The sequence below is a fragment of the Eptatretus burgeri genome, chromosome 17 (assembly GCF_056783735.1).
Source record: "Eptatretus burgeri isolate ZD-2024b chromosome 17, Ebu_testis_v1, whole genome shotgun sequence".
In the NCBI taxonomy this organism is placed as follows: domain Eukaryota; kingdom Metazoa; phylum Chordata; class Myxini; order Myxiniformes; family Myxinidae; genus Eptatretus; species Eptatretus burgeri.
Window position 1 is genome coordinate 55918319 of NC_140977.1, and position 15817 is coordinate 55934135.

The following is a 15817-nucleotide window of genomic DNA, read 5'->3' on the forward strand; positions in this document are numbered from 1 at the left end:
ACTTCACCTGCATGGCATGTACCACCCCCTATTCTTTAGCCTTCAAAACAATCGATCCCTCGTCACTTCGACATTTTAGCAACCATTTTAATGGTGCTGGTGCTGGTGGTGGTGGTGGTGGTGGTGGTGGTGGTGGTGGTGGTGCATGCTCAGTTGTAGCCAGAATCGTTTCACCAATGAACAAAACAATTCACTTTGAATGAAGTGATAATATCTAGTTAAAGTTAACTATGCTAACTACACAATTGGTTTTGAAAGAATCAGAACAAAAGGTGAACCAAAAAAAACGATAACATGGTAACCGTTAACCCTTAAAGGAGTTGATTGAAAGAAAAACAGAGGATTACGTGACGAGTTTGAGAAGATTAAAATCATAAGTTGGAAAAGTTTGAACGGAAGATCCACCCAAAGGTTTTTACAATGCAACAGATTATGTCTTCAACACATTCTGTTTCACAAAGACCCATGGAAGTCCAATGTGAGTACCTGTTGAAGCATGACAGTGTGAAGGGAGGTAATCTACTGAAATTCTCTACAACCCTTAAACACTGAACAATGGAGCTTAAAACAACCCACTTCACGAGTCTGGGAGCTAGCGGAATTTCCATGGTTACTTTTTTCAAGGGAACTGAGCATGCGCAAGTACGCTGAGCCCGAAGACGTGAAGCAAATGGTTCACACATTTGGCTCCTACTTGGCACTAATGTTGATGGTTAATGGGGCAGAAGGTGCTGAAGATGGCTTCCTTGCACCATGTTGTCATAACCAACAAAATAAGTTTGTTTAAAGAATTTCGATTCAATCTCTCTGAGAAAGATAATGGAGTGTTGGTTATGGCACAGGCATGATGAGCCAAAAGGCCCATCCTACTATATGTCTAATCAATATCTATATATCTCTATCTCTCTCAACTTTTTATGCTGCATGTTTGAAAGATATTTAAAATTAAAAAACAACAACAGCAAAAAACACATTAAACTGCACTGAACACAAAAAACATTAACACACAAGATTTAAACGAGTTCAGGTAACTTGTTCAATGAGAACGCTCGGAGAGCCAAACAACCTATGGGTGAGGTACTCGAGGAGTACTCCTTACTCCGACCAAAACACGACGAGCAGACGTTACGTGCATTCGTACCACGTGCCGGCGAGCACGCGATCCGCTTACCCGAGCGCTAGACAGGCCACTCACTGCACTGTCCGAGCTCAAGCGAGAATCCGAGTCTCTCGCCACTCCCAAGCCGCCTGTCCCTTGCTGTTCTGCTCAAAACAAAAAGCGCGCACAAGAGGAGGTCATGGATGATTGACAAAAGTGAATGGACTCTCAGGCATGCACGATGGGGAGCAGAAAAGGTCACAGTGCAAGGGGGGGGGGGCTCAATGAGGTGGCTCTGTGCACGTGGCAGTGAAGGTGGATGGAAAAGGGAGGGCAGCAGTGTGCGCAAAGGGCGAGGCTGCGCATTGAGAAAAGAACGGCAATGCACAGGAAAGGGGTCAGCCTGTCGGCGTTCCCATCTGAACTCCAGGGTAATGATGCAGGAAACTCGGGTTCAAATCTCATGAAATAAACGTTTGTCCATAGTTTGCTTATGTCCTCACAATTCATGTAAAATCACAACAATGCATGAATCTTTCTCCCAAGTACGACAACAAATACGTACAAGCTCTTCCAAGCGCCTTAAATCATTGTTTATTAACAAAGAGAAGGTTTCTTTCCACTCTGCGTTAAGCAGCTAAGATAGCTGGGTTTCCGAGAGAACATGTGGTTTAAACGTTAAATTGGCAGCGAGCCCAGATTAAACCGGGCAACCTCAGCCGAATTGGAGAAAGACTATCGTTCTGTTTACAAGACAAGTGGCCATGGTCATGGCTTCAACAAATTTGGTCACAACGTCCGAGTAACGAATGAGGAAAAAAAAAACAAATTGCGAGCGAAGCTGCAAGTGGGAGAGGTCAAATTTGGGATCACTAAAAGAACGATCCTTCCAACCGACAAACCTCACAGTCAACCTTACGTGATGACAACATCAGGCTGTCTGCCGAGCGTAAATGTGAACAGAATGTTAACGCACCGCTTTCGAAGGTCAGAGCCTCACTGGGTAAAACCACTCGGCCCCCTCAACCACTTGCGTCTCGTGCAAACGAGCTTCAGGAAGCGGGAAAGGAAGCCTTACACCATTGAAAAAGTGTAGAGAACAGGACAGCATGCGATTAGGGGGATCAAAAGACGACACGTCTTACTGTGTTTACTGGAACGACAGCGAGATTGCTGATTCTTGTCCCACATAGCTGCTCACAAGTGTGCATTTTGGGGTTAAAAGGTGAGAGATGAGGTTACATGGAAAAAAATAAAATGAGATTTTGGTCGGAAGAGCAACAGGGTAAAAAGCCAATGATGTGAATTATGACGAGGTGAAATTAATCATTCCCAAATTTTTTGATCATGCCATTGCGTTCACATCAAACAATGATGTACCGATGGAAGCTGCAAAATTCTCTTCATTGAGGCTGTGGGTGTCCGCCTTAGAGCCCGTCTCATCTCCCAGCGCCGCTGGGGTACCGAGCACCTGGACAGCGGTTTGGCTTGTTGCCGGAACCAAAGACCCTCCGGGCGCTCGTCGCACCCCGATTCCCAGTACGCTCTGCCGGCTCGAATCGTCTTGCGGTGGTTTCCTCTTATCGGACTCTGGAAAGAACGGCGAAACGATATACGATGGAATTTGCATGGACGATCCTCATAAGCAGTGCATGAGGCATTTTTTTTAAAGAATGTCGTGTACAAGGAGACCTTTGCTGTAATAATGCGAATGGGCCAGCTCTAACAGAGAGAACATGCTGGCCATGCCCCCGAGACCTGCTCGGCTGTAGCTGTGCTCCAAGCCACACACGCAACATTTTAGAAGGTCCAGGACACCCTTGTACACCTTTCTCGTCACCTCCTGCACAGGATACACAACAGAGGAAAGTAAAGGTGAAATGGCGCGAGGGCCCAAATTCACTCAAACAACTTTCCTTCCATGAAAACCTTGAAGGTTCCCCCCCCCCCCCAATTTTGTAGGCAGATAAGATACATCATCATTATCAGTGGACCAAGGGATCCTCACTGAAAGTCCACAGCTCGAAGAAACCCCAACGAATCAAATACAAGGGTGGGGAAAGAGTGTTAGTCGAGATGTGCTGTTTGAAACAGTTAGGGAATGAAGAGTAGAGAACGAAAATAAATCACGCATCGTGCGATGAAGAGGAACAAACATTGATGAAGTGCAACGAAAAGGAAAGCCCAGCAATGCACATACACTCTGTGGGACTCACAAAGTCCGGAAGGGTTTCAGGCCGAGTCTCGTCGCTGTGCAGGGGACGTGCGAGACGTGCGAGCACAAAGGCACGAAGACCTTCCGACTCCATGAGCCGCCGCACCCTCTTGAGTTTGAAATAACCAACTCCCTGGCCCTCTTGGACTTCACTCACAACCTCTTTAAGGAAGATTTGATTTTCACTGCATAAAAACACACACACACAACATTATTCCCTTGGCTATTTTTTTTTAATAATAAAAGGGTGTTTCAAGTTAGACCTGGACCTTTAAAAGAACAGCAATCGAGGCCATTAGTAACTCTTCTTGATGGTATTAGTAACCAATATCTCGAACCACGTTTCCTGCTTTTACAGAAATTAAATAAACAATGGTGGCGAACAGGACCACAAGATGGAACAGTATGTCACCGATAAGTTTCCGATCAACAAAAACATCCAAGTTTATTGGATTGGGTGTTGAGTAAAATAAAGAGTGTCCAGCAAGACGATCGGTATTCGAGAGCACATTGGCAGCATGGTTTTCATGATGCCCTGCACTGGCTATGTAGACATCCTGGAGAATTATACTCTGAAGATACGCAAAAGCTTCCACTCCAATTGGACGGGAATGTGCCCAAGACTAGACTAATGTATATACGGTACAAGCTTGTTCCAGCACCCAAGTACAGAGTAAACAAATAGCCCAGGTCTAATATGAATTAGCCACAATTCCCAGCACAAAGAGCACAGTAGGTCAACAACAATGACTTATGGCCTTGGCACAAAGTACGATTCACCATCCTACCCTTGTTGCTAACAACAGCACATTAAAAGTTCTGTAAGCACGTACGTCGGATGCACAGAAGTCGATTTTGAACTAGACAGACAAGCACTTGATTCACAATGGTCCAGACATTTGGAATAAGGGCAGGTTTACATCATTGATATATAGCTATAACATTTTCATGGGGTTCTGTGCACACAGCAGTGTTAAAAATGGAATATATAACGAGGCAAATCAACAGGAAGAAAGAGCAAGTTGAGGAAAAACAAAAGGGAAGAGACTAACCTGTTGCTCGTTTTGTTTGTGCTCTGTGCTTGTACACGTTTCACCGTTGGTGAGTGTTTTATCACAGACTTCTGGTCCACAAGAGCCCGCTTGGTTCCTGAAACACAATCAAACCCAAGAGGCAAGTGCTTCACTCTACAGCGAGCACGTGAATAGTATTTCCAAAACAAACAAGAAGGGCACTCGGTAGAGCGCACATCTCCACCCCGTAATGCCTGATCCACGAGAACATATCTGGCCCAATACATTTTTGAGATATTGTGCTATATATAGTTTTTGAGCCCTATCTCTCAATGGTGAAGAATCACTTTAAAAATTCTAGGAGTCGGATCCGGATTCGGATCTTCACCAAAATCGAATCAATTCTTCCTTGACACACACCCAACCTGTCCAGAACTTTTTGAGATATTGTGCTATCTATTGGTTTAGCCCTATCTCTCAATGGTGAAGAATCACTTCAAAAATTATCAGATCCGGATCCGGATCCGGATCCAGATCTTCATCAAGATTGAATCAATTCTTCCTTGACACACACCCAACATGTCCACCAAGTTTCAACTGAATCCATCCATAACTTTTTGAGATATCGTGCCATATATCGTTTTGGGCCCTATCTCTCAATGGTGAAGAATCACTTAAATAATTCTACTCGGCGGATCCGGATCCGGATCTTCACTAAAATCGAATCAGTTCACCCTCGTCACACACCGAACCTGCACACAAAATGTCATCCGGATCCATCAACAATTTTTTGAGATATCCTGCACACAAACAGACAAACAAACAAACGAACAGACAGAAAGGAGTGAAAACATAACCGCCTTCACCTTCGGTGGCGGAGGTGAAAATAGCACCGCAAAGCGGCATAACCCCTCAGCCCCTTGACGCAAACCAATTTCAAGATGGTGGCCATATTGAAAATCGCAGCAGGCCCATTTTCGAAAGGAACCTTCCTCTACTCAACCCCAACACACCCAGCAAAAATGTATTTAATCGGACAAGGCGTTCTCCTCAAAATTGACGGAAACCAATTTCAAGATGGCTGCCGTGGCGGCCACAGTGAAAATCGCAGCATGCCCATTTTGGAAAGGAACCTTCCTCTACTCAACCCCATTATACCTCGCCAGAATAAAATCAATGTGTGAAGCCGTTCTCAAGTTATTGTCCGGAAACCAAATTCAATATGGCTGCTCCAGCCGCCATATTGGATATCGGATTGCGCTGAACATCGAAAGGAACCTTCCTCTACTCAACTCCAACACACACACTGCAAAAATGCATTTAATCGGACAAGCCAAGCCGTTCTCGAAATTGACGAAAACCAATTTCAAGACGACTGCCGTGGTGGCCACACTGAAAATCGCAGCGCGCCTATTTTCGAAAGGAACCTTCAACTAAAGGAATATGGTAAGAGAATGGACGACATGAGGAAGGAAGCATGCGAAAGAGGTGTGAAGAGGAGCAAGGAATACGGTAAGAGAATGGATGACATGAGGGAGGAAGCATGCAAAAGAGGTGAGGAGACGAGCAAGAAATTAGGGGGAAAAGCTTCTGAGTTACGGAAACACCAAAACAAAGAGACGGAATTACAAAACAAGCTGAGGATGTTGAGAGAGGAAAGAAAGAACGGAGAATGAAATGTTAAGGAACCACACTGTGCAGATCGAACAGTTAGAAGCAGAAGCAAAATTAAAGAATGAGATGCAAGAAAGAGTATTGAAAGAAACCACGAGATTGGAGAAGGAAGAACATGAGAGACAGTGGGAGAGGAAACAAAAAGGACAAGAACTAAAGGAGAAAGCAAGGTTGAAGTATGCGGAGATAGTGAAAGAACCACGAATGAAACAGGAAAAGGAAATCAACCAATTGAAAGAAACGATGAGATTGGAGAAAGAAGAACATGAGAGACAGTGGGAGAGGAAACAAAAAGAAGGACAATAACAACTAAAGGAGAAAGCAAGGTTGAAGGACGCGGAGATAGTGAAAGAACGACGAATGAAACAGGAAAAGGAAATCAGCCAATTGAAAGAAACGATGAGATTGGAGAAGGAACAAGGCGTTCTCAAAATCGACGGAAACCAATTTCAAGATGGCTGCCATGGAGGCCACATTGAAAATCGCAGAGTGCCCATTTTCGAAAGGAACCTTCCTCTACTCAACCCCAACACACCCTGCAAAAATGTATTTAATCGGACAAGGCGTTCTCCTCAAAATTGATGGAAACCAATTTCAAGATGGCTGCCGTGGCGGCCACAGTGAAAATCGCAGCATGCCCATTTTGGAAAGGAACCTTCCTCTACTCAACCCCATTATACCTCGCCAGAATAAAATCAATGTGTGAAGCCGTTCTCAAGTTATTGTCCGGAAACCAAATTCAATATGGCTGCTCCAGCCGCCATATTGGATATCGGATTGCCCTGAACATCGAAAGGAACCTTCCTCTACTCAACTCCAACACACACACTGCAAAAATGCATTTAATCGGACAAGTCAAGCCGTTCTCGAAATTGACGAAAACCAATTTCAAGACGACTGCCGTGGCGGCCACACTGAAAATCGCAGCGCGCCTATTTTCGAAAGGAACCTTCAACTAAAGGAATATGGTAAGAGAATGGACGACATGAGGAAGGAAGCATGCGAAAGAGGTGTGAAGAGGAGCAAGGAATACGGTAAGAGAATGGATGACATGAGGGAGGAAGCATGCAAAAGAGGTGAGGAGACGAGCAAAAAATTAGGGGGAAAAGCTTCTGAGTTACGGAAACACCAAAACAAAGAGACGGAATTACAAAACGAGCTGAGGATGTTGAGAGAGGAAAGAAAGAGAACGGAGAATGAAATGTTAAGGAACCACACTGTCCAGATCGAACAGTTAGAAGCAGAAGCAAGATTAAAGAATGAGATGCAAGAAAGAGTATTGAAAGAAACCACGAGATTGGAGAAGGAAGAACATGAGAGACAGTGGGAGAGGAAACAAAAAAGGACAAGAACAACGAAAGGAGAAAGCAAGGTTGAAGTATGCGGAGATAGTGAAAGAACCACGAATGAAACAGGAAAAGGAAATCAACCAATTGAAAGAAATGATGAGATTGGAGAAGGAAGAACATGAGAGACAGTGGGAGAGGAAACAAAAAGAAGGACAATAACAACTAAAGGAGAAAGCAAGGTTGAAGGACGCGGAGATAGTGAAAGAACGACGAATGAAACAGGAAAAGGAAATCAGCCAATTGAAAGAAACGATGAGATTGGAGAAGGAACAAGGCGTTCTCCTCAAAATCGACGGAAACCAATTTCAAGATGGCTGCCATGGAGGCCACATTGAAAATCGCAGAGTGCCCATTTTCGAAAGGAACCTTCCTCTACTCAACCCCAACACACCCTGCAAAAATGGATTTAATCGGACAAGGCGTTCTCGAAATCGACGGAAACCAATTTCAAGATGGCTGCCATGGAGGCCACATTGAAAATCGCAGAGCGCCCATTTTCGAAAGAACCTTCCTCTACTCAACCCCAACATACCCTGCAAAAATGGATTTAATCGGACAAGGCGTTCTCCTCAAAAAATGACGGAAACTAAAAGTTGACAGACGCCTGGACGCCCGCCCCGACAACGCCTGTGACGACAATACCCCTTAGCCCAATTCGGGCTGAGTGGTAAAAAGGGTTTAACACCTGGGAGTGAAAATCAACTCATTTGATGAGTCAATTAAATAACAAGAAATAGCCAAGAGGTCAAGACAAAAGCACAAAAATTCAGTTTTCTTGTGTTTGAGAATTCCACACACCAAAATCATGAAATTGATCACCACTGATGTCTCGTTTTCTCAAAGAGCCTGATATCTGTCCATCAGTTTGGTTTCTGTCCTGGTCACTCAACATTAATAACCTCTCAGACAGTCTGGAAAACCCTCTCTCCCTTTTGGCAGAGGACTCAACATTAATAACCTCTCAGACAGTCTGGAAAACCCTCTCTCCCTTTTGGCAGAGGACTCAACATTGCATCGTACACTACCCCAATCCCACTGATTGGCAGACAGCAACTATATACCTCTCGAGATGTAGTACTGTATTATATATATAAATATGGTTGTGGAGGTAGATGGAGGAATTTCATAAGAAAGTTAGAATTGTATAGAGTTGCTTGATCTGTGGACGTGTAGGAGACATCTCGATGTAAATCCAGTAGGGAGACTGTGAGCTTAAGTGTTACTTGTCACCACATTGGGGGGGGGGTGGTGGTGCTGTATTAATTACATAGGGATTAAGAAGAATTTCCCTCAGTATGTAATTGCCCCCTGTGAACTTTCCTGCATTCTTGTATTTACAAGCCAGCCATGAAAAGAGTTGCGTTTTTATAACAAACACCACCACAACAATAAGACAGCTGCATGTCCAAGCAGGCGAGAAGCCCGGCCTTCCCGGGTTTCGTGCCAACAAGCCATGCCCGGAGGTGGATAATTGAGGAGCGTGACGTCAGAAGGAAGAGGTTTTGGATTTGTTAGTTTTGAGTTGGTAAGGGACGCACGAGGTCGAGAGACGAGAGAGCTAGGAGATCGCATGAAAGATCAGGGCATTACAACTGGCTTTCCTTTGACGCATGAAGAAGATGGCACGATTCTCGTATTCGTGCTGAGGGGAATTGGCTCGTGTGTTGGAGCAGGATGCTGGCTATTGACTCTTGGTTGGGTCATGTGAGAAGGACCTCGAAGCCTCGTGTATCTCACTGAAGAAACGGCGCCATTCTGCAAAGCAGCGGGTCAGTAAGCGCGATCGACGAAGAAGCTGCAGCACGGCAGTTGGTGAATGGTGAGCCCTGGTGTTGAATATCACCTCACAAATTACCTCACATACTTTTCCCGTCCAGAGAGCGGCTCGGCATCATTTTTTGGCACGTCTTCCCATGCAGGACGAAGCACCTCAATCCCAAAGTTCAACTAGAACGGGCACTCATAGAGCGCATACCTTCACCGCCACTACTTTTTTGTTCTTGGTATGAGTGTGGGGAACTGGTTTCATATGAATGGTCTTATGACACAAACCACATATCTACAATGTCATGACCCCCCGACTTTCGGGGGCTACGGACTAAACAACAATCAACTCACGTCGTTTTGGCGAGTCTTCACTCGCAAGCTCGGTGAATACAACGTTTCAACAAGAGAAGGTAATCTCGTTTGATGCTGGTTTCATGCAAATCGAATAAGAATTGACTGAGTTCTGCCGAAAACCACATATTTTTCAAGGGCGTGACCCCCCCCCCCGACATTTTACCGCAACCGGTGACATGTGTTATGACGTCATTGTGTCACAAGATTGGTCATTAAATTCTGAACATTTTGGTGCTGGGTTCATGTAAAGCGGACAAGAATTGACCGCGTTATGACAAAAACCGCATATTTTTCAAGGTCGTGACCCCCCTGACCTTTGACCCCAACCGGTAACAAGAGTATGGGCGTCATTGTGTCATATTGCATATCACAAGATGAGGCGTTGAATTCTGAACATTTTGGCGTTAGTTGCATGCAAATTGAATAAAAATTGACCGTGTTATCGTAAAAAGACAATTTTGACCTTTTTGTGACCTTGACCTTGACCTTTGACCCGAACGATCCCAAAATCTAATCGTATGCTTCCTGGCTAATAACCAATCATCCCACCAAATTTCATGCAATTCGGTTTAATACTTTTTGAGTTATACGAATCACAAAATTACAAACAAATAAATAAATAAATAAATAAATAAATAAATACACGCCGACCAAAACATAACCTTTCGCAGAATGCGAAGGTAATAAAGACCATCCCTGGACCAAGCCAAGTGCCATAATATCAGGAGGATTTTCTTTTATTTTGTTTTCCCCTTGTCTGTATTAAAGTCCGTGTGTAGAGGCGCCTTGACTTTAGGCTTAATTTACGTCACGTATTATTATTACATTTTGAATTACACTTGTAAATATTTCCATTTTAATGAAATCCTCTTTTTTATTTGAAGTTGTTGTGTCCGTGTATCTGTCATGGGTTCGAGTGTAAACCCCCTTGTGCTGTGCTGCCGTCGCTCCCCCATTGCCGCCCTGCCCCTCCCCCTATAAATCACTGAGGATCACGTGTCCGCCTCCAAACGAAAACCGCTCGGCTATCCGCCCATCCATCACGATTGGGTCGTGGGGGGGGGTGGGGGGGGATTAACCCAACCGGCCAGACCCGTGATAATATATATATATATATATATATATATATATATATATATATATATATATATATATATATATATATATATATATATATATATACATACATACATACACACATGTGCATGGCTCACAAAGTGGGTATGCTGTGGTATGTTTGTGGGAAATTCCACATAAAACTATTATGAGTTATTTAGACAAAATCAATGGTCAGAAATGAAAGTGGACATCTTGGGGAACCTGTAGAAACAGGCAATATCATACTCTCCATTTCCCTGTTTTATTACAGATGAATTAAAGCAACAGAATATGGGTATTTTAACCTTAGAAATGTTACAGTTTGATTGGTAAAATCTTTTATTTTACTGTACGTTTCTTATGTGACAGTTATTTTGAGTGTGGTGACTCAGAACGTGAACTTTGGTGTCTCTTTCATGTTTTGATGATGTTCTGTCTCCCCATTCGGGTTTTCTGGCATCTACCCTATCTGATGAAATAATGGATTTATACATATAGTAGAGGACCTGGCTTAGACATGTATGCACTTAATTTAGAAAAGGATAACTCAACTGTTTTAGGCTAATATGACCCCAAGGAACAACTTGGGATGTGTGCCAAAATCTCTATCCAGGACGAACAGCCCGAAAATGACCACACCCTTTTTAAAATGACCACACCCTTTTTCATCGAAAGTGCGACTTCTGACATAGCTGTATCTTCTAAACCGTTGGAGCTACAGATTTTCTGAGGTGCTCAAAATGTTCAGAATGGCCATGTTTATTTATTTATTTATTTAGGGGGGTCATAGAAGAGTGTAAAATTTCTAATTTGATATTTTTTTATGAGAAAATGGCTAAAAACCGTTTTATTTACCATACATACTGGAATTGCCATATATTTATTAACTTAAACTTTCTGGACTTAGAGCAAAGTTCGAAGATTTGTGTCATCAACTAGAGTTGAACTGACAATTTGGAATTTGAACAATACGAGGGATTTTTTAAAAAGAAAGAAAGCGCGCATTTGATTAATATAAAAAAATTGTATTTTCAATCATTTACATACTATTATCAATGGAATGTTAACTTAAAATGAAAAATAAAAAACAAAACTTAATACTCTAGTAGGCAGCAGTATCTGGAGAGCTTAAATGTTTCAAAGATCAGCAGGGAAATTGCCCAACCACCAACAATACAACTTTTAAAACCACATTAATACTGTTTACGTGTCACGTAAACCAGGGTCAGGAACATGGAGTAACACAACAGAGTCCAGGTATGAGGATGATGAGCAGTGTTCATTCAGTGATAGGGTTTTTACAACAATCACCTCCCTTGCATTTGCAGTACTTGCAACACTTGATACCAGCTACCCTGCAGGAACACTCATTTTTGCGAGCACACTTGCCACATGTGCAGGCATTTGGCAGGCCTTTGGGTTTGGAGATCACAATCTCAGGGACTAATAAACTGCCCCTTCTTACAAACCCATAAGACTCGGCATTCATAATCAGGGTGGCATCTCGAAATGGGGCTTGGACCCACAGCTGCTGTTGGTAATAGCCTCTATGGATATGTTTCCTTGCATTAGTTGAGGTGCAAGTGGTTCTCTCAAAGTCCATCTTGAGGGCATTGCTATCAAATGCAGTGAGACGCAGGTCATCAAATGTCTCCAGGTCTGTTGATGGTTTGAGACACTTGACCAAGAATGTCTCTGCCATCTGTATTGCACTTTCTGCTAGCTGGGGACAGTCAAAATTCAGGATCAGAGAGGAATTTCCTGGTTTGCGGACAGCATTCAGGGCTGCAAGTTTAGTTGATATCTTGCTGGTTGTATCGCACCCAGTCAGCGCATGGAGTGCTGGGAGACACTTTGTGAGCTCGTCTCCCAGTGCTATGCAGATATCGTGGAGTGGTAATATTGATCTTTTCACTCCTGAGTTGCGGACGAGCCAAAGCTCTTGGAGGCCAAGATCTCACCAATTGACTGTGATGTGGTATAACAGGCATACAAAAACATCTGTGTCACCTGATGACAGCGTCATGGAAGTAGGTCCTGACCGGTGACTTAGAATGTCCTGCACATGGAACATCATCCTGTCATCAGCTTCCTCGTGTGTGCAGTTGAGCCGAGGGAATGGAGAAGCACAGCTGACACCATCCATGCCTGTGGTGATATACCGAGGTATAGAGGTTTGGTTCCGTGGTAATTGGTGGTGAGCCACTCAACATAGAATGCCTGGAAAGCAGTTTTGCTGATGGAAGATGACCAAAAGTTCTCTAATACCACTGGAACATTTTGGTTTGGTGATATCACATCAAGGACAATCATTTATTTTGACTTTCTTCTTCTCGCCTCTCTCCATTCTTGATGCTGTCCTCTCTGTAAGCATCAAAAACGAAATGGATCTCATCACAGTTGTGCCCAGCTTTGGTGACCATAGATGTCAAGGCAATAGCAAAGTCATGGAATGTCTTGACGGGCGGATCAAGTTTCTTTAAGGGGACCTTTCTCACCAAGGCCATGAAGTCGATAATGATGGCGTGGGTTTGTGGGGAGGTTTCTGGCCCTTTTTTATCTATTAGTGGGCACAACTTCAGCAGCTCAGTCCCAAGTTGTGATTTGGTACTCTTCCTCAAGTAACCATCTTCGTCAACCAAGAAGAATGCAGAGTTGGTGATCTCATGCTTGAGTAGCTCCTCAACAGTGAACCCCAGGTGACTCCCATACTCAATAAACATAAGAGCTTTGATTGTCTCATCTTTGATGTCTGCTTTGGGAGCCAATTTCAAGGTGGTATTAGGGAACGTAAACTTGATTTTGCTAATAGTTGAGTGTATCGATATCGACCTATTTCTGAGTCGATCATCGATAAAATTAGCACAAGCAGTGCTGCCCTCCTTCATACAGCACAACAACTTGTCTACATTTACATTGGTCACAATTTCTACAGTGAGAACATTCTTCAGTGCTACCTGGTCTTGTAGGGGACTGTATACCTTCAGGAGATACTCCTCTGTGTCTTGCACCATCCCAACTATCTTAGTTGCAGTACTTGGGTTGAAGTCGTGGTGAAGTGAGAGTTCTCCTTCGACATCATCCTTCATCTTCAGGAGGTCAACGTACTGGTCTTTTTTATGCTTGATAATTCCCCACAGAGCTTCTGCTTCCTTCTTTCTGGTGACCCCAATTATCCCCCCACTCACTTTGGCAGGCCTATTGTAGCACTGCTCTAGCGCCTGATCAAAGGGCACTCCATTACCTTTCTTGGTGGTGTTCATGACAAATGCACCATTCATGTAGGAGTTGTAGAGGAGTGGGAACTTCTCCTTCAGTTGATAGCAGTCCTATAGGAATAATGGTGTCCATCGAGAGTAGTTTGTTCTCCCAAAAAAGAAGAACAGTGAAGTTGCCCTCTCCATAGCACTGAGGGAGAGAATCCAGTCTCCAGAGCGCAGAGAATTGGTCAGATCCCTGACTATTGGGAACAGGTGGGAAACGTATGTGTTCCAGTAATCAAAGGACTGGGACAGCGATGCCCTTTCCTTAAGGTAGGCTTGAAAGGCTGCTTGGATGGTGTGATATTATCTATAATATAATGAGATATTATCTCTGTGACACTAGATGGATAAGTCGTCGTCTTTATTTATTTTTTTTTTTTTTTTTCTCTCTCTCTCTCTCTCTCTCTCTCTCTCTCTCTCTCTCTCTCTCTCTCTCTCTCTCTCTCTCTCTCTCTCTCTCTCTCTCTCTCTCTCTCTCTCTCTCTCTCTCTCTCTCTCTCTCTCTCTCTCTCTCTCTCTCTCTCTCTCTCTCTCTCTCTCTGGATCTTGTAGCACTGGTGCTATGAATAAATCAAAAGCAGGCTGAGTGAGTGATAATAGGGTGCATAGATTTTAAAAAGGGCGTGGTCATTTCCGGGCTGTTTGTCCCAGATAGAGATTTTGGCACACATCCCAAGTTGTTCCTTGGGCTCATATTAGCCTAAAACAGTTGAGTTATCCTCTCCTAAATTAAGTGCATACATGTCTAAGCCAGGTCCGAGACCAATAACGCTTCGTGTCCACTGCATCGAGAAAAATAAGGAGTCCAGTGTTAATAATGTTTCTTATGATTTTTATTCCAAATCTCCCTTAATTTCTTGGAAATATGACAGAGTCTAACGGCAGAAAAATATAGATCAAAATTGTGATCAGAAAATAAAATTCGGACCGCAAGTAATCCAGTCTTGATTTTCGTGTCAGTCCCATTATGTACGAATCATCATCTCTCGTCGGACGCAAATAACGCTAGCATGTAAAAATCTTGCCGTCTTGCAAACTTCCCCGACTGATGGATATAATAGGCATTTGCAAGCGTATCAGCACATTTCCGTTCGCCGTCGAGCGCAGCGTTTGTCTTCGTGTCCGTGTCTTTGCGAGAGCCGTAATGTACGAATCCAGCATGAGGACGCCGAGCCGAATGAGGTGACTCGCATTTGTCTGATAATTATTCATTTTAACCAATGCTAGAATTTTCTTTGGTGCTTCGTGCGGATCCGAGAGGTAACAATTATGTTTTTCTTTTCATGTTTAAAGTGATTATTTTCAAAAGTTCGAAAGAAATAGATTCGATTTTAACGTTATTTTTCGCTTACAAGTGTGGCTTTCTTTGCAACTGAACTCGTCTGTGTTTTCTTCGTAATTTATAACATCGGACTCTCTCAAAATGTGTTGTTTTTTTATTTTTCCTGTCAGAGTAAAAATTATCTGTTTCTTATCCCAAAATATAATATTTGTGTTGTTTTTTTTCATCTGATTCCGTACATCACGCTGACGCCAAGCTCGAAATTCAAACGTGTATTTACAGTGTTGTATATATTCAATGGTAACTTTAAAACCGGACATGCTGCAGGTCTAAAAATTTAGATTTAGCTATTTGAATACATGCAGATTAACACAATGGGTTGCATTTCATGTTTCCCTAAACCTTTTTTTGCCTTTGTGTACCAGTAGTGTACCCACTTTGTGAGCCATGTTCATATATATATATATATATATATATATATATATATATATATATATATATATATATATATATATATATATATATATATATATATACATCTCTGTCTGTCTTGAAATTATGAGATGCCGGTCTGATAATATGGACCGTGTCCTTGAATCTGGAAAAGCTCAGTCTCCCGCTCACTTCAGAATGATCATAAAAAAAACGCACATATCTATTTCCTTGGTCATCCACTGGAAGAGGTTCAGTCTCTTAAATTTCT

The 15817-nt window shown here is 43.0% G+C and overlaps 1 protein-coding gene across 11 annotated transcripts in view; it reads right to left on the minus strand.

The window, feature by feature from the left end:
- The window catches only part of MADD (MAP kinase activating death domain), a 140499-nt gene that overhangs the window by 55779 nt on the left and 68903 nt on the right, over window positions 1-15817 (minus strand). For 10 of the 11 annotated variants that reach the window (XM_085861113.1, XM_085861118.1, XM_085861124.1 and 7 more), the window contains 6 exons: window positions 4367-4463; window positions 3316-3499; window positions 2792-2942; window positions 2480-2689; window positions 2245-2292; window positions 1172-1263 (listed from right to left, as the gene is read on the minus strand). In XM_085861113.1, the coding sequence (XP_085717239.1) occupies window positions 1172-1263; window positions 2245-2292; window positions 2480-2689; window positions 2792-2942; window positions 3316-3499; window positions 4367-4463 (782 nt within the window). The remainder of the gene's footprint in view (window positions 1-1171; window positions 1264-2244; window positions 2293-2479; window positions 2690-2791; window positions 2943-3315; window positions 3500-4366; window positions 4464-15817) is intronic. The other variant, XM_085861119.1, reaches the window with a different exon arrangement.